The following is an 18,684-nucleotide window of genomic DNA, read 5'->3' as shown; positions in this document are numbered from 1 at the left end:
ATTGACTCAGAATCAATATTAACCTCCTCAGACTCACAGTTAGTAAATCTGGCCCTTGGATCCCAGCTCATGCTATAAGTGACGTAGGCTGTTCATGAATTCATATATTTCTTGTTTCCACTACAAGAGGAGAGAAGCCAGAAAGCAGGAGCAAGCCAACAACCCATTCTACATCAAGGCCTCTCCATCTTCTCAGAAGGTATGCTCACTGTCTTCAGTAATTACTTTGTGTTGGTAGTCATTTTCACTGCACAGGGTATTTAGTAAAAGTAGTTACGCTCATGTATGGCAAAAACCTTTTTGAAATGAATTATTTTATGTGTAGGTGTACCAGGAAGCTCCAGGAGTGGAACACATCCCAGTCGTGCAGATTGATCTCAGCGTGCCTCTCAAAGTCCCAGGTGGGACACACAATCCTCATATATTACTACAAAAACTAAAAAAAGGAACCCCAATATAACTATCATAACTTCACCTGAATCTAAGTGCAGCCTTACCTGCAAACATACTGTTGTGTCACAATTTTTCTATTTGTATACTGAAAATGATCAACGTTACCCTTAGCTACAACTTGCCACCCCACAGGTCTGCCTATGTCTGACCAATACGTTAAGCTAGAGGAGGAGCGTCGGCAGAAAGAGAGAGCAGAGAAAAAGAAGAAGGAGAAGAAGAAGAGGAAAGAAAAACGCAGCGGGCGAGGGAAGAAACACGACTCAGGCCCAGAGAGCGAGGAGGACATCACACCTGCACATGTGGTCGACATTGTTACAGAGGAGATGCCAGAGGTAGGCACGTGGTGACATCAATGGAAGAAGACTTTATATAAATACTAAATTTAAAACATTCTGTAAGTTGTTGTTGAAACCTTCTGTTTCTGCCTGGTCCTTCTTTCTATGTAGTGTTGAAAGTTTTATTACTTTATTATTTAATTTAGTTAATTTTAATTATTTTACACTGACATGTTCAAGGAAAATCAATTTCACTCAGTTTTTTATAAATATATTTTTACTGTATCATCACAAAGATCACTGGAAGTCAGTAGCTCAGCTAATCTCTTGTGTTTTGTCCTACAGAATGCCTTACCCAGCGATGACGATGACAAAGACCCCAATGACCCTCACAAAGCCCTGGACATCGACTTGGACAAGTGAGGTTTTTTTTACATGTGTTCGACCTTCATCACTTTAACTGCTGATTTTGAAGATGCTGAAGTCATCGTTTTTATATCTAAACTAGTCTGCCAGGCATTGAAATTTAAGATTTTCCGCCCAAAGTTGTTGTTTGTGTTGTGTACCTTGTTTTAAAGCTGGAGGATTTCTAGTTGGAAATACAGATATGTCAGAAAATAACTGAATAGTGAGTTCAACAGAGAGCTGTTTGAAAGGAATCTATCAAAGTCAAACTGAAAAGCAGACTTTAGGTTAAATTCAAGTGGTTGAACAAAGATATTGTATCAACAACCAGATGTAGCTTATTTACAGTCCTGTGTCATTGGGGCTGTTTTGTGGACAGATTTAGGCTGTTTTTTGAATTAAGCATGTAAAAGGTTTGCAGTCGATTCCAAGTGTAGCGTTTGCATTTGGAAGCAGTTCATTCAAATTCAAATTCAAATGCAAATACCGTTCTCAAAGGGGATCTTATTTCAAATGAATCAAGCCAAACTTAGCATGCACAAATAAAACAAATTTATTAGAGAGAGTGTGGGAACATAAGAAGTGGCCAAATCAGCATTTTGGAACATTCAGAAAAACACGAAGCACCTGTGAACATGAAAAGGCCCAGGCCACGATGTAAGTCAGCAGTGGTGGATGATCGCAGGATGCTTTCGATGGTAAAGAAAAAACACATCACAGCATGTGATATTATAGTATATAGTATATCAGAAATCTGTTCACTGTTTTTATTACAAATTATATCAGTAAGGAAGCTGACTAAATATTAACTGATAATTTATGGCAAAGGGGTGGGATTAAATAAGTGTTTACTTCTTCCCACTCCCTTTCAACATGTAAATTAATAATTTTTTGTATGTAATTTGTACAGTATTTTTTTTCTTTCTTATTTTCTTTTCTAAATGTACTTGTATATTGTTCACATGTTGAAATAAATTACCAATCAATCAATCAATCAATCTAGGCAAGACACTAATCTCCACAATGTAGACACATGATTAGCCAAAAACGTCTTTAAAAAAATAATAAGCCATAAACTTTGATTCCCTGCAATTATGTCAAGTTGTCCAATTATATTTGAGCTGATGAAAATGGAGGACTTTGTATAAAAATGAGCACTGTGGTCAAAGCTAATATTTTTCTTAAATCCTCCAAATTTAACCTAAAAGTTGCATTTAATCCTTTCGTTTCAAACCTGTTGTTTTGGTGTGCTGAGGCAGAGAGATGAAAACTGTTGCTCTTCAAACATTTCATGAAAGTATAGTTTTAGCATTTATTCCTGAAGCTTTCCAGTCACAGCATTAAAGCCAGTGTGACCGGCCCTCTCCCTCCTCGCCCTCCTCCTCATGGCGTTCTGCTTTCTGCTTCCTCTTTTCTGTGCCTACACACACCCATTACTGCCTCTTTGTGTGGGCAGCTTATTGGAAACAACTGCGCGCAGGTGAGTAGCAGCCCAGCCATAGGACCTGACCTCTGACTGTGCACAGGTCACCTTTTTTCTTTCTCTCTGTCTTGCTTTCCAAGTAGCCGTCCTGCTCTTTTCAACTAATATAGCTGTCTGTTCCTTACCTATCTGAAGCTCGTAATGTCCACTTTTTGCTCTTCTTCCCTTCGATCTGTTCTTTAGTTGTAGCATTTGACCTAGTGATGCATAACGATATTGTAGTATCCCGCTTCTCTTAAAACTGCTTCTTCTTCTTTTTTATTTTTTTTTAATGTTCTTGAAAATATCAGCATCTCTATTTCTGAACAAGCAGTTCTGATTTATCTGTCCTTAAAGAAAAGGAAACAAAATGATTTCCTAGAAAGAAAGAAAATAAGAACTGGCTGCTGATGTTCTCAGGACTTAATCTTTCATCCTTTAAATTCCCAGAATAGTTTCCTAAAAGCATGTTTGCTCTTCTTTTTCTTGTACTGGGCAATCGGCATCAACATGCTTTTAGAAACCTATCCCAGGGGTTCGACGCTATAGTGTAATTCTTTTCTCTTAGATCTGCTCAGCTGAGTTTAGTAGACTTGGCATGCCCCCAGACTGTCTCCAGCTGTTTTTAAGTGGATACGCTTTGCCCGCCCTCAGTGGAAAAAGATGTGGCCTTAAGCCAAGGATAGAATGTGGATCATTTTAATGTGTTGATGAGATCATGCAGGACAAGCTGTAAACAGTTTTGGTCTTATAAATTAATGTTTACTTACAAAAACACATGTGGAAGTCTTTCTTTTGGATTGTAATTCTAAAAGAAAAATGACACCACAGAAGCAAGATTACTTAATTCTAGGAATTTAAAGCTGAAAGAATAAAACCAAAAAAGAAAATTTACTTAAATTGGAGACTGATGACACGTCATGGTTTTATATAATATCTATATTAGATTTTATATTATATATAAAGATTTTCCAACAGGGGGCTATAGTGCACGCTACTGACTCCTAATTTCCGGCTTTTAGGACATAAGTTTACCAGCTCTTATCACTTCAGTATGGAGGACATTATTAGGATCGATCGTGGAGCTCTGCTAGAGGAATGTCTTGTGCTTTGAATGAGACCTGGCTGCTTCACAGTGCAGAACATGTGCTTGAGTGGATTGCTGCACCCTACATGCCTTGTTCACCTTTAACAATTAATACTCAAGGAATGCATCTTTCAGATGATGTAGCCCAGGAGGATCAAAATCACCTCCCAAGTCCTTATCTGTGCAGAGTTAAAATATGTATCTGTATGTTTTGTTTGTGCAGGCCACTTGCAGACAGCGAGAAGCTACCAGTCAGGTCACATCGTGCAGCAGGGGCTCCAAAAAGCCCGGCTGAGGATGGAGAGGCAGAAAATGCCACGCCACAGGAACCCAAGAAGAAGAGCAGCAAAGAAAAGAGGGACAAGAAGAAGGATAAAGAGAGGGATAGGAAGGTGAGGTTAAGATGCTGGAAACATTTGCCACCTTCTGGTCATAAATCAGATTCACGGAGCACTCCGAGCGAGGGGAGAACAGCAGCGCGCCGTCAGCTGCGCCGTTGCAATTTGATGACTCAGTGTTTGCATTTCTTAACCTGACTGACACCGACTGGAATATTTTCTCCTGTTTCCACAGAGGAGCAAAGAAGAGAAGAAGAAGAAAAAACACAAACGTGAAGAAAAGGAGGAGGATCTTCTTGGAGGTCAAGCAGAAGAGGCCGCGGTCCAATCGGAAGAAACGAAGGAGGTGGAAGCACAGCCCAGTTCAACTAGTGCTGAGGTACGCCTTTATAACATGTTGGACCGAGGATGTTTCCTACGCAGCGCCGCAGTTTGTATCTAACATCCAAACACTGGTTTTAATTACCAGATCTATAAAATTATAATTAAAATGGCTTAAAGGATACCTTAAGGCAGTGGTTCCCAAACTTTTTTTGCTGGGCCCCCCTTTGTTTTACAAGAAAAAACAACGCACACGCACGCACGAACACATCCTCCAACCACACACGCCCATATTTTGCTCCATTGCGGTTTATTTCACACCTCAAACATTTAGTAAACAAGTAAGCAAATACAAGTAATCTGCAATAAATTACAGGCAGTAAGAAAATAAACTACTAACTCTTTCACGCTACGTCCACACCTACACGGGTATTTTTGAAAAGCAACTGTTTCGTCCACACGTAAATGGCGTTTCAAATCACCAAAAATGGAGATTTTTTAAAACTCATTTTTTGCGTTTACGTGTGGACGAGGAATACAGAGTTCGTCACGCAACCTCAAAGGTATCATGTGCCTTTTTTCACATCACGCTGTGCGCCACGTTATTGTTTACATGAGATGAATTGCAGAATAGCAGATAGAGACAAAATACTGTTAATCTGACTATCTGCAGGTTTTACAGGCTTACATACACAAGCAGTTACTGTCCCTCTATTTACAAAGGCAGAGGCGTCACGGTGTAATTATTTTACATGTAGTTGGTTTTTTCCTGTGTAATAATATTCAACATTGCTATCAATACATTTTTCAATCCCTCTGCAAAATGGGTTTAAAAACATAAACAGCTGTAGGATGCTGTTTGTCCGTAATTTAGACAGGGGAAACAAATCGTTGCAGGATCAGCCTGATGTTATTTGTATCCCGCTGTAACTTTACTGTATAAAGAGCTAACATCTCCAAAATGTCAGGAGTAGTTAGTCATTATAAGAAGTGTTTGTGAACTAAAAATCAAGAATGTGGGATCCTGTTTGTCCGTGATTTGAACAGCCCAGCGCTGCTCCTGATGAAGGGAAAACCAATTATGCGGGGAGACCTACTTCGGCACTTGTGCAGGTGAAGCCAAAGGGCAGATATGCTTCACCAGATTTTCTAGACTTGGCTTAGAATGAAGTTGGTTTGGAAACATATTCAGCGATGCTTCATCTCCTGGCTTGTGTTTGTGGAGGCGCATCGTGCTAGCAGTGTCCAAGCGTTGTTTTTTTTGTTTTGTTTTTCCTTTTCATACCGCGCCCCTCCTGCAATGGCTCTGCGCCCCTCCTAGGGGGCGGGCCCCACACTTTGGGAAGGGCTGCCTTAAGGAGTGCTCCACAAATTCTGTCAAATGGTTAAATGCAAGCAGACACGTTTTATCATGTTCATTAACTCGGCGCTTCCATTGCTTTTTCCCAGCCTGTCTTTCAATCGGCTATAGCGATCAAGTATCAGTTTCCTCGTAGCCGACTGTGCAGTCTCTTGCCAAATACTTGATTTATTCATGAAACAGGACAGTGTATTCTCTGTATCCATTTTCATGAATAGTAGTAAGACACAGAACCTGTTTGGCCCTCACCCCTCTCACCTCCTCGCGCTCCTCTCCCTCCCTTCCTCTTTTAGGTTTCGGACCTGGATTTCTGGCTCTCAAATGCTCCAGTGCCCTCTAACACCCAGGTTGAGTCACGCCCCTCTTTCTCTCTCTCTCTCTCTCTCTCTCTCTTTCTGTCTCTCTCACCCTGTCCTGCCCACATCTGTTCAGTTTCATGACACGGTTTTCAATCAACCTGCCTCAGACATCGGTGTAACCATACGTTCTGTCCCTACTGCCCTTGAGTTGTTCCTTTTTTCTTTTCTTTTTTTCCCCTCCGCATCCTTTGACACTGCCTCTCTTTCACAGGGCTCACAACACTATATTCTCTCATTTTCCAGCACCCTTCTGCTTTCTAGCATGTGTGTGTACACAGTATGTATCTGTATTTGTCTCGCACTTCTTCTTGCCTTGTGTTGTGTCAGTCATGATGTCAGAGCGGGTGCTGTTACTTTTATTGTTTTGTTTTTGTTTTTTGTGATCTTTGTTTATTGATTTCTTTATTTTTGAAGAAGTAACAATGGACCAAATGTCACTAAAATGTCTTTGAACCAGTGTGGTCCTGGTACCCATGCTGGTGTGAAACATCCAGTACACACACACACACACACACACACACACACACACACAAACTCCAAACAGAAGCTGGAGTCATTTTAGTGGTAGACAGGATATGTGAGCTTCAGCTAACAGTTATTAGCTGAGGTAGCTGATCGTGGCTCAAGAGTTGGCAGCTCGTCTTGTAATCGGAAGGTTGCCGGTTCAAGCCCCGGCTTGGACAGTCTCGGTCGTTGTGTCCTTGGGCAAGACACTTCACCCGTTGCCTACTGGTGGTGGTCAGAGGGCCTGGTGGCGCCAGTGTCCGGCAGCCTCGCCTCTGTCAGTGCGCCCCAGCAGTGTTGCCAACTTAGCGACTTTGTTGCTATATTTAGCGAGTTTTCAGACCCCCTAGCGACTTTTTTTCTACAAAAAGTCGCTAAAAAAAAGACAGGAAAGCGCATATCGCTTTTACTCTCAACAAGCAGCGGGTGCTGTAACGCAGTCAGTTCTTCTTTTATTCTTTTACTCTTATGCTGTTTTGTGGATCACAAGGTTTAAAACTACTTATTCAATTCAATTCAATTCAATTTTATTTATATAGCGCCAAATCACAACAAAAGTCGCCTCAAGGCGCTTCATAGATACAGAGAAAAACCCAACAATCATATGACCCCCTATGAGCAAGCACTTTGGCGACAGTGGGAAGGAAAAACTCCCTTTTAACAGGAAGAAACCTCCGGCTGAACCAGGCTCAGGGAGGGGCGGGGCCATCTGCTGCGACCGGTTGGGGTGAGAGAAGGAAGACAGGATAAAGACATGCTGTGGAAGAGAGACAGAGGTTAATAACAGATATGATTCAACACAGAGAGGTCTGTTAATACATAGAGAGCGAGAAAGGTGACTGGAAAGGAAAAACTCAATGCATCATGGGAATCCCCCGGCAGCCTACGTCTATTGCAGCATAACTAAGGGAGGATTCAGGGTCACCTGGTCCAGCCCTAACTATATGCTTTAGCAAAAAGGAAAGTTTGAAGCCTAATCTTAAAAGTAGAGATAGTGTCTGTCTCCCAAATCCAAACTGGAAGCTGGTTCCACAGAAGAGGGGCCTGAAAACTGAAGGCTCTCCCTCCCATTCTACTTTTAAATACTCTAGGAACAACAAGTAGGCCTGCAGAGTGGGAGCGAAGTGCTCTAATAGGGTGATATGGTACTACAAGGTCATTAAGATAAGATGGGGCCTGATTATTTAAGACCTTGTATGTGAGGAGCAGGATTTTGAATTCAATTCTGGATTTAACAGGAAGCCAATGAAGGGAAGCCAAAACAGGAGAAATCTGCTCTCTCTTTCTAGTCCCTGTCAGTACTCTTGCTGCAGCATTTTGGATTAGCTGAAGGCTTTTCAGTGAGTTTTTTGGACATCCTGATAATAATGAATTGCAGTAGTCCAGCCTGGAAGTAATAAATGCATGAACTAGTTTTTCAGCGTCACTCTGAGACAGGATATTTCTAATACTTATAAACACACACACACACACACACACACACACACACACACACACACACACACACACACACACAAAGTAACTCCACCAGAGTGCCTATTTCGGGTCACTTTTGCCGGTCCAAGCCCGGGTAAAGGAGCAGGGTTGGAATTGTGACATTAAAAAAACAATAATTGCTAAAATAAATTTAATTTGTAGTTCTAAATAAACTCTAAATGCATTTAGGACGTTTTTTGCTCACTTTATGTCTCTTCCACGATGTTATTTCTCTCTCCAACAACATAGATTACAATTACATTAGCATGACCAATTATGCAAATTAGGTGATGACGTCATTTAGCGACTTCTAGCGACTTTTAGGACAACCAATAGCGATTTTCCTTACTGAGGAGTTGGCAACACTGCGCCCAGGGTGGCTGTGGCTACAATGTAGCTTGCCATCACCAGTGTGTGAATGGGTGAATGACTGGATGTGTAAAGTGCTTTGGGGTCCTTAGGGACTAGTAAAGCGCTATATAAATACAGGCCATTTACCAGTTATTGCTGGGATAGCCTTTCATGGTTCTAGGTTGGACACCAGCACCTCAGTGGTGGAAGAGGGGTAAACAGCTCCCCAGAAACTGGCCCAGAGTCCTTTCCTCTTAGGTCACCACTGTATGAGCACAATATCCACTCTCCATTATCCCTTCAGTGTGGGGCCATACTTATCTTTGTTTCTGTTTGAAAACCAAGTAGAATTTCCCCAAATCAGCTGCTTAACTTCACCTTTACTAATAGACTTTTTGATGACTGTTTTCTTTCATTAAAAAAAAAAAGGAAAATTACTTTCTCAGTAGTTTTAAATTAAATCTATGTGGCCTGTGGTCATACCAGGACAGCCTCTCACACCATTTCCAGCTTGTTTAAATAAGCTAAGCTATCCAGTTGCTCCACTATTTCATCCTGACTGTTCGATGAAAAGACTGAATAACAGGCGCACTGTTTCCTTAGCTGTACATGTGACCCAGATGAGAGCAAAGATTTCGTTTGGCTCCGTCATGACTGTACGCTCAGATCTGTCGGGCCTTTTTACTTTCCCTTTGGGCATTTCTGTTATTAATCATTTGAACTGTCAGCCCAAGAGTTAAAGCTGCCCCAGTAATATGCATCGATGTCTTCGTGGAACGCTTGTTTTTGTTCTGGCTGTCACACCAGCGTCCCAGATCGTACTGTTGCATATATTTAGCCTGTCAGTCAGCCTGCTTCAGTTTCGAGCAGCACCCGGTGTAGCTGGTTAGTGCAGTGGATCCAGCAGTTGTACAGCAAAACCGCTGTAGGTGTAGAGGTCCATACAAACATGATATGCTCATGTTTAGCATTCTTCCATGCAACACTCGTGGCTCATTGTACCTGATGTTTGTTTGTGGTGTCACTCAGCTCAGTAGATTGCAGGTGATCATGAATGACTTCTCTTATGAATGACTGAGTAAACTCACTGACCTCACTTACCTGTGTCAACACAGGAGTGGTAGAAAGTTTTGCATGTGTTAAACGCTGTGGTTGTTCTTGTTTGTGTGTTTATTTGGTGGCGTGCTGGTGTATCTGAACAGGAAGCAGCAACAGTAGCAGCAGCAGAAGCAGACCCTGCGCCCGAGGCGCCTGCTGGCACAGCGGCCGACTCTGAGCCCGAGGAGCCCAAAGACACCGAGACGGAGGAGAGTGTGAGTTAACGCAGACGAGGCAATAGTTGGAAGGAACAAAGTTTGACAGCACTGCTCGAGATTCCAGTTTACAATAACCCCGACTGGACTTGGGGAATTGGCAACTCTAATTCTGATACATTTGTGTGAACGATGTGTCGCAGACCTGCCAGTTTCTGTGGGCTCTGTGGGAGTAATTCTGCTACTTTGTGTTTTATTTTCATTAGCATTAACACTCAATGGCGATTAAACACCACTTCAGGAAATTTATCTCCTTCTCCTTCTTTGGGTTTTTCTCTATAGAAGTCCTCCAAGCACAAGAAGAAGAAGCAGAAAAAAGAGAAGGAAGAGAAGGAGAAGAAAAAGAAAAAGAAGCATCATCACCATCACCACCACAGCGATGGAGGCGGAGAGGAGTCTGTGCAGAATGGCACCGTCGAGGAGGAGGAGCCTCTGCCGGTCAGTGTCGAACAACCACAACATTAAACTTAACCGATCATTATTTTTAATTTGTAAACTACGGGTTATGTTTCCTAAATCAGAATTGGTACAAATTTACACGTACAAAGAATTGGGCTCATTCGTTTTCTTCGTTGCTCTCAATTTACTTAACAGAATAGATAAGAAACATTACTGATAAAAGCACGACACAGACAATAGCAATTTGTATAGCATGTTTAAATGTGCAGTGCACCAAGATCTTGGAATAAAACATTTACCAAGCTGGGGATGGATAACTGGTTACTATACAGTATATACATGAGGAATCAATGATATAGATGTGTAGGTATGTACAATACTATATTGATACGTACAACAAAACATTATGTACAGCACTCTTTGGTTTTAGAATTTGGTGGATGTTAAAGTAGAGATGATATGAGTGAAGTAAAAATTAAATTGGCGTCTTTGTGTCATTCCTCTTCGATTGAAAACAGACAAACAAAAGCTTCCTGACCTCAAAGACACGAATAACTCAAAGCCACATGTAGGCAGAATAATTTCTCATCATTCATCTGAGCTCCACTGGGTAAACCCACTTACTGCTGCCAGCACACACTGCCTTCCTTGTTATATAGCAGCTAGGTAGGAGCTCCTGTTGCCTAGTTAGCATGCTTAGTGGCTGAGAATGCCTCCTCTGACCTGAGCTCGTCTCTCCTTTCAGCCCATGTCCAATTACTGCCTGCTGGCTGAGAACTCCTACATCAAGATGGTGAGTGATGGTGACTGCGATGCCAGGCTTTGGAAATTTGTTTTGCTCTCAATTTGTTAAAATAATTCCGGTCTCATTTTGGCAATGAAAACATTTAATTTTTGAATTTAATTTTTAGCATCCAAAGCTGCTCACGCCTTCTCCAATCTAATAGTTTGTATTGTTAATTAAAATGCACCAAGTGAACCAGGTTGTGATAAATAGTCTGCTTTATTTCGACATGTTGGGTTCTTCTGTTTACTTTAGTGAGACGATAAATAAAAGCATTTTCTTGCTACATTATAGCACACGTTTCTTTCTAGATGCTGAGAAAGAGAAATGTTGTTGTTTCCATGATCCAGCATGTGGAGTAATTAGAGTTAAAAAACCAAAAAGAACTATCATATACAGATTTCTTTTTCTGTTCCTCTCTTTAAAGATGATGGAGGATGCTGATCAGGTATTGGTTAAAGTTTTGTCCTAGATGTGTTTCTCTCTGGTCTCGTTGCTCTTTACAGGCCTTCCTCCTTGGGCAGACTAATTTATCTTTCTCTAGCGCAGCAGCGCTCGGTTTCTGAGAATGATTCTGTCCTTGTGATTATCTCCTTGTGTTCACTTCTTGGAAATGGTGATGTGTGCTCTGGATCTGGGTAATGACTCTGATTTGCCTTGTTAACACTGTGTAAAGAGAGGAAAGATGAGACCGTAATTCACTGTTCCAAAATCCACGTTTAGCACTTTCCTTGTTTTCCCTTTTTCCCGTAAGGTGTGTGACATCCAGGGGAACCTACAGGATGGCAGTCAGGTGGTGGTTTCTGTCATCTTTGAAAATAAGAGTGACAGCTTCCTCAAATCCATGGAGTTCAATGTGCTGGACTCTCTGAACTCCAAGCTGCAGAGGCCTGAAGGGTCAGGTCCACATGATGGCCTCACCGTCCCCTTCCAGCTTCCCCCTGGTCAGTTATTATCTAAAGAACAATCGTGTATGAATCCATCCATCCATGACTGTGAATTAAAAGCCCATAGCCCCCCTCAAATCTTTAGTATTCATATTTTGGAGGGGCATCCAATCAGAAGTAAGTTAGCTTAAACTGAGGTTGAATTGAGCTGAAAGAGTTTTTGTTTCTTTTGTTCAGGCAGATTATTATCTGAGGCCCAGGATAAGATAAATTAGTATTACTTAAACCATGTAAAGCTAGTTTTGCATAACCCAAGATGGAAAATATGGGGTTGGAAATGGGCATCATACGTATCCTTTGCTATAATATTGGCTTACTAAAAAAATAAAATAAAACAAGCATTTTCCTGGTAATTGTAGTGGGGCTTTTCAGAATAAATGTCCGTCCTTTTTACTGAGTTACAGATGATTCAAGCTGCAACTTAAAAAACTGTATTATATGAGCTTTTAAAGTTGAGTTCCGTAATTTGATGCTGAGAGCTTCTGTTTTTTCTTGTAGGAGTGTCCAATGAAGCACGATTTGTCTTCACTGTGCAGAGCATCGTAATGCCGCAGAAGCTGAAAGGAACCCTCACCTTTATTGTAAAGGTTCGTAGGAAAAGCAAACAAGTGCCGTGTATACTAAAAAGAAAAGAAAATCGAATGAAAAATCTGAAATCCAAATGAAACACAAACAAGATTGACGGGATTTTTCATAGGTTATTATTAAACCTGTGGCTTAATTAATTAATCTTTTGTATTTGTAATACTAGAGTTGGCGTAGTAGCATATGAGTTAATTCCGAGACCTATGAAGGAATCAAACAGGTGTTTGTAATATGCCGTTTTGCTCCATTCCCACAGAACGAGGACTCCTCCACTCATGAGAAACTGGACTTCAAACTGCACTTTACCTGCACCTCCTACCTGATCACTACTCCTTGTTACAGGTTGGCTATGCCACTCCTCCATTCATATCAGAGTTTCAGTGAGTCATTTAAACTTTTTAAAGAAGCTGTTGAAACTCCTCTGAAAGTGTTTCCAGGTAGAAATCTTCGGAGTGGGAGAGTTTGTAGACTGAGTGGTTTAGGCATGGCAGTAGAAAAAGGCCATCTTTGAGGAAGAATAAATATCAGTAAATTTCACTTGCATTTGTTTTAAAATAGAGCTGGTGTGAAATTTTAAATTAAAAAGATCAAGAACCACGCTCTGGGAATCATTAAAATCTGTTAGATCTGTTGAATCTTTGTTAGATTTTAGTAATGGAGAAATCTAAAATTGACTTCTTTTTGTTCTTTTGCTCTCTCAGTGATGCGTTTGCAAAGTTGCTGGAGTCGGGAGATCTGAAGAGCAGCTCTGTCAGACTGGAGGGAGTTAACATGCCCTTCCATCACCTTCTGGCCAGGATCTGCTTCCACCACCACTTTTCTGGTACCTTTACATTATCACTTTTTTGGGGGGGACCTGAAACCTGTGCTACTTCACATGCAGGAAATTACAATCATCAGAGGGGAATATTTGGAAAAGTATATTAGAAACCATCAAAGGTTGGATGGCTGACAACTTCCTCCAACTTAATGAAGAAAAGACTGAAGTCCTTGTATGTGCTCCAGACAGACATGTACCTCACATAATGAATGCTCTTGGTCCTCTTTCAACATTTGTGAAATCGTCTATCAGGAACCTCGGGGTAACCTTTGATTCTGCTCTTACCCTGGATGTCCACGTCTCTGGTTCGGTCATGCTTCTATCATTTAAGAAACATTTCTAAATTGAGCCCCATAGTATCTCATACTGAACTGGAGATTGTTATTCATGCATTCATTTCATCACGATTGGACTACTGTAATTCACTGTTTACATGTCTAAACAAAAACTCCCTGGAGCGTCTGCAGATTTTCCAAAATGCTGCAGCAAGGCTTCTGACAAAAACATCGAAATACTCTCATGTAGCACCGTTGCTTATACAGCTGCACTGGCTCCCCGTTGAATTCAGAGTCCATTTTAAGATTCTGGTTCTGACATTTAAAGCTCTTCAAGAACAAGCACCAGCGTACATCATTGAACTTTTACAGCCCTATGACTCTAGTAGGTCCCTGAGGTCTTGTGATCAGGCCTACTTTTTATTCAGTATACAAGACTGAAAACCAAGGGTGATAGAGCTTTTGCCACTGTGGCCACTAGACTGTGGAATTCTCTTCCTCAGAACTTAAGATCTGCAGACTCAGTGATTACTTTTAAAAAAACAGCTAAAAACATCTTTTTAAAATTGCATTTTGTTAACTTTTGACTGTTTTTGTTTTATGCCTTGTAAAGCACTTTGTGATCTTTTATCTATAAATGTGCTATATAAATAAAATTTTACTTACTTACTATTAATGCTGGGTAATTTTGACATTAATCCTGATGCGCTGCATTTGTGTGATTGTGCTTCTTCCTCATCTTTGATTAGTTGTGGAGAGAATCAACTCCTGTGCCTCCATGTACAGCAGGTCTATCCAGGGTCACCATGTCTGTCTGCTGGTCAAAACGGTAAGCGACAATAACATAAATCTGAGTTGAAACCGAAGATGAAAAGAGTTTTCAGGTGGTGATGCTGACATTGTCCCCCACTTCTCTCCCCCTCTCTCCCAGTCTGCTCAGACTGTGTCCATTGACGCTAAATGTGACGAGCCAACGCTGCTTGGGAATGTGCTGGATGAGATCAAGCAGACCTTCTCTCAGTGCTGATTGTGTCTGACAGCCGAAGGGTGCCCCACCCTCCACCCTACCGCTCCATCCCGCCCCTCCCTCACTGAAACACAACATAATCACGTTACGAAACACTGCGACTGGCACCTCCAGTATCGCCCTATTTATTAGTCCGCAGATTTGCAAGATTTCTTTCCCCTTCTCTGCTTCTCCAGCGCCCCACACTTTGGCCCTCTTCGCACTCTGTGGTCACTCCCTCACACTTGATGTTGCTTTACAGACTCATTGTGTACATGCTTCATCTTCTCTGCAGTGTAATTTTCATTTTTACTTCCTAGTTTTCGAACAGCCGCCCCGTTGCACCCCGACTCTGACTGAGCTGCCGTTTCTGGACGCCTGGCGTCCTCTGCTCTTTCCCGCGTCTCTTTCCGCCCTCCACTCTGTCGGGAATTCAATCTGTGACGGTCGCGTCATGTAATGTTGACAACTGGACTTTTGCTGTTAATGGTTGAATTGTATTTTTACTGTTTTGACGTTTTTGTCTTTGGTTTGTTTTGTTGTTTTGTCTTTTCTTTATCTTTGTCTGAAACCTGACTGCGCCTTCATCTAATCCCCTCCTTTACTGCTCACTAAAATCTGTGTGTGCTGCTCATCTGTGTAGGCCTTGAAAAAAGACAAATCAGGTGATTGACTCTTTTTTTCGGACTAGATGGGCGCTATAACCTGCTCACCCACCACTGACCTGGTGCCTGGAGAAGACCAGACACTGGGCAAGTGCAGTGAGCGGAGAGCAGAGGTGAAACCAAAGCTACAAATAAGGCATGGGTTTTAAGCTTGTATCGGGGTGCTTTTGCCCTACTTGCCTCTTGGCGAGGCTCAGAGCAGATCTGCTGGTGTTTAGTTGAACCGAATCCTTGTGTCTCTACGGGTGATTGTACAGTAGTTCAGTAGTTTTGCTCTGTGCCTTAGCCCTGCAGTCTGACCTACTCCGGCACTTCATAAGTCTCGTAGAGCCCCCACCTCTCCCCTGAGTGCACTGATCTAACAGTGCTAAACTGCAGATTGACCCTCCCCAAGGACTTTGAACATATCATTCCTTTGGCAAATCCAGTGCAATGTGAGGTTTCTATGACACCTGACAAAGCCACCTGTGTTCTACCACGTATGGATGGTTTAGTTATTGTATAGAAGATGTAATAATATTGTAAAGCAGGATGCTGTTCTTTGTCTGAAGGCAGGTCGTCACTTGGCCAACGTGTTCACGGAATAATCTGACGTAAAGAGCTGACATCACTGTCCTCTGTGGGGGGGAAAAAAGACAACCTGTGACAAGTTAAAGGACACCACACTTATACTCTCAGCCTGCCTGTACTGTTTCTTTTAAAACTGCTGGTCTGCATATGAGATTGCTAAAAGTCATTTACTACTAAGCGGACGCTGTTAACTGGTCAGTGGCTTGAGGCGCCCTGTGAGTCAGTATTAATCAACACGGCTTCCACAGTAAGGAAGCATCGCCTCTGTCAGCAGCAGCAGTTGTGTGGTTTTTGTCTGTCCTCATGTGAAATATTTGCGCCCGTCTCCTTCTCATACATCACAGAAAAGGCCAGTTGACCCACCCATATGTTTCTTTTTCCCTCCAGAAACTGCCTTGCTACTTTGTGTGTGTGTGTGTGTGTGTGTGTTAGGAGAGTCTTTAAGAAAACACAACACCCGACTTCCTGTTGAACTCTAATCGATGTCTTCATTTGGATCATTCATGTTTAAAGCAACCACCCCGTCCACTTCAACTAATCCTTGTAGTAGCGAGAGTGAAAGGGAAAAAAAAGACTTGGTAGCGTCTCTGTTCATATATACTGGTAAGGCCCTCCTCTCTTGCATTTGTCTGCTATTGTAGATAAGAAATATGATAATGATGTCTGGCCTGAAGGTCAAGTCAGCCATTCCACTAGATTTTCAGTAGTAGAGTCTGAAATCAGAGGTGATCAGCTGTTTTTCAGGAACGTCAGTAGAAAATAATTATGTTCGTGCTCCCTGTTCCTGAAAATGATATCCGTGAATCTGAGAAATAACTTCTCTAATCACACGCTGTCCTAATACTGATCATTCTGTGCATACTGTTAGATTAAAATTTGTATATTGCATGATTAGGAATGTACACTTTTATTTTCCTTGTTTCTTTCCCATGGACATGCTTACACGGACAAAGATGTCATTCCATTTTCTCCTTTGTTTTTCCTACTTTTTTTTTTTTTGTTTTTTTTTTTAAAATGAGGTTTTCTTGACCATTCTCTATTTTTGATGGTATTGTGTTTTTATCTATTCTAAGTGCAGACAATTAAAAGAAGTGATACCATTGAATGTTTTTAAATTATTAGTCACAGGGGAAGGAAGGGGGTTCTGTTTGGCGTCGCACCACTGAGGACATGGGGCTCACAATAACAGTAGAACAGGTTACGTGAAGCAGTGTACTGGGAGGCAAACCCGCTCTGTCTTAATGCTCTGTTGGTTCAGCTGTAGTGACTTATTCTACCAAGTTTGGCTTGTGACATTGAAATATACTCTCGTATGACAGATTTTTTTGAAGGTCCTGTCTTTTTATTTCTTCATATTCAACTCTACAATGTCATATTCAGAAGGGGACAACATAAATTACATTCCCTTCAAAGAAATTCCACTCAACAAAAAAATAAAAATAAAAAATAAAAGCTGTAAGAAGATGCTGTAGTCCTTTTGTGTGTGTGTGTGTACGTGTTAAAGTGAGCCAATAAGCATACAAAAAACTAGTTTTGAATGAAATGATAGAAACCTGAAGTGTGTACGTGTAGATGAAGATTTGTTCTTGGCAAATTAATACCTGTCTCTATCAATAAAGCAAGATGTGCTGCTTTGAACTTCAATTCCCAGAAAGCCTAGCAGCAGAAGTAATCGAGACCCCTACTGACTGACAGCGAGCAGCTGAGTTGAGAAAAGTTGAGCAGACAAAGCCTCAGATTGAAGTTTTATGAAAAAATTAATTGTTTTATCGAAAATGCCGCTTGGCCAACCTCCTTTTCCTCCTTAAGGCACCCGATAAAAAGAGGAGGCTGACAAGCTTTCGGTAGCAAAGATAACCGAGATCAAAATGAATTTCCGGTATAGACTTTCAAAACAAAACTTGCGATTCGAACTGTATTTTTCTCTAAGAGCAAGCAAAAATGGACACTTGCGTATGTTTAACTAGAAGTACATTAAACGACACAAAACCTAAAAAATAAAGATTCTACCTTCATCATAAACAATGAGCATCCTAACTGTAAGGTCTTAATAAGTTGTTTACCTGAGAGAGTGCAACTAGGGTAAAGGTCAAAAGAGAGAGGGGTAAATTGTGCAGTGCTGTGAGAATGATTTATTTTTTTTTTTTTTTTTGCATATTTGTCTCACTAACATGTTTCAGTTTAAAAAAATTTTAGGCAAGCTAAACAAATGCAAAATGCAGTTTTAAATGATGGTTTCATTTATTAAAGGAGAAAAGCTATCCAAACCTGCCCTGTGTGAAAGAGCTAGTAACCTAATAACTGTTTGTGAAAACAGTTATTAGGTTTTGTGCATTTGTGAAAACTGGCAATGAGTCTTTCACACTGCTGTGGAGGAATTTTGGTCATGAGAAAGTAAGTTTATCAGACCTCGACCTGGACTTTGATTAAGCAACCACAAAATCAAAACTTTAATTTTCCTTTCAAAGGTGGACTTGGTGAGATATTCTCCTTCAGGATTTCCTGGCAGACAGCAGAATTCATGGGTCTATCATTTACAGCAAGTCGCCCAGGTCCTGAAGCAACAAAGCAGTCACAGACCTTCACACTATCAGCGCCATATTTGATTGTGGGTGTGATGCCCTTTGTATGAAATGCTGTGTTAATTTTAATGTGAGACAAGACTTGTTCAGAATTTGAACACTTCAAGAATCCCTTAGAAAATTATGTGATGGTGGTTTTTGCCTTGGAACTCTCCATGGATGCTATTTTTGCCCAGTCTCTTTCTTTTTATTGAATGATGAACACTGGCCTTAGCCGGGGTAAGCGAGGACTGCAGTTCTTAAGACTTTGTTCTGGGTTATTTTCTGATCTCCTGGAGGACTTGTCAATTCCATTTCCCAGATTGGATTCGGTAGACCAACACCCTTTCTATTTTCAAGGTTTAAAA

General features: G+C 41.2%; 1 protein-coding gene across 3 annotated transcripts in view; it reads left to right on the top strand.

Moving 5' to 3' along the window:
* ap3d1 (adaptor related protein complex 3 subunit delta 1) overlaps positions 1–17,213 on the top strand; it is a 31,292-nt gene extending 14,079 nt beyond the window's left edge. Inside the window, exons 18-34 of one of the 3 annotated variants that reach the window (XM_006800429.3) lie at positions 128–199; positions 326–401; positions 586–785; positions 1,074–1,147; positions 2,590–2,613; positions 3,906–4,074; positions 4,256–4,399; positions 5,995–6,048; positions 9,594–9,704; positions 9,987–10,142; positions 10,849–10,896; positions 11,642–11,831; positions 12,333–12,421; positions 12,676–12,761; positions 13,121–13,242; positions 14,264–14,343; positions 14,446–17,213. In XM_006800429.3, coding sequence (XP_006800492.1) covers positions 128–199; positions 326–401; positions 586–785; positions 1,074–1,147; positions 2,590–2,613; positions 3,906–4,074; positions 4,256–4,399; positions 5,995–6,048; positions 9,594–9,704; positions 9,987–10,142; positions 10,849–10,896; positions 11,642–11,831; positions 12,333–12,421; positions 12,676–12,761; positions 13,121–13,242; positions 14,264–14,343; positions 14,446–14,541 — 1,791 coding nt within the window. In that variant the 3' untranslated portion in view covers positions 14,542–17,213. The remainder of the gene's footprint in view (positions 1–127; positions 200–325; positions 402–585; positions 786–1,073; positions 1,148–2,589; positions 2,614–3,905; positions 4,075–4,255; positions 4,400–5,994; positions 6,049–9,593; positions 9,705–9,986; positions 10,143–10,848; positions 10,897–11,641; positions 11,832–12,332; positions 12,422–12,675; positions 12,762–13,120; positions 13,243–14,263; positions 14,344–14,445) is intronic. The other 2 variants (XM_006800430.3, XM_006800431.3) reach the window with 2 other exon arrangements.
* Positions 17,214–18,684: the final 1,471 nt, after the last annotated feature.

Source organism: Neolamprologus brichardi, chromosome 23 (genome assembly GCF_056152115.1).
Source record: "Neolamprologus brichardi isolate AB-2024 chromosome 23, ASM5615211v1, whole genome shotgun sequence".
NCBI classification, from domain to species: Eukaryota; Metazoa; Chordata; class Actinopteri; order Cichliformes; family Cichlidae; genus Neolamprologus; species Neolamprologus brichardi.
Note: the sequence above shows the minus strand (reverse complement) of the source record. Positions and strands in the feature narration are given on the sequence as shown.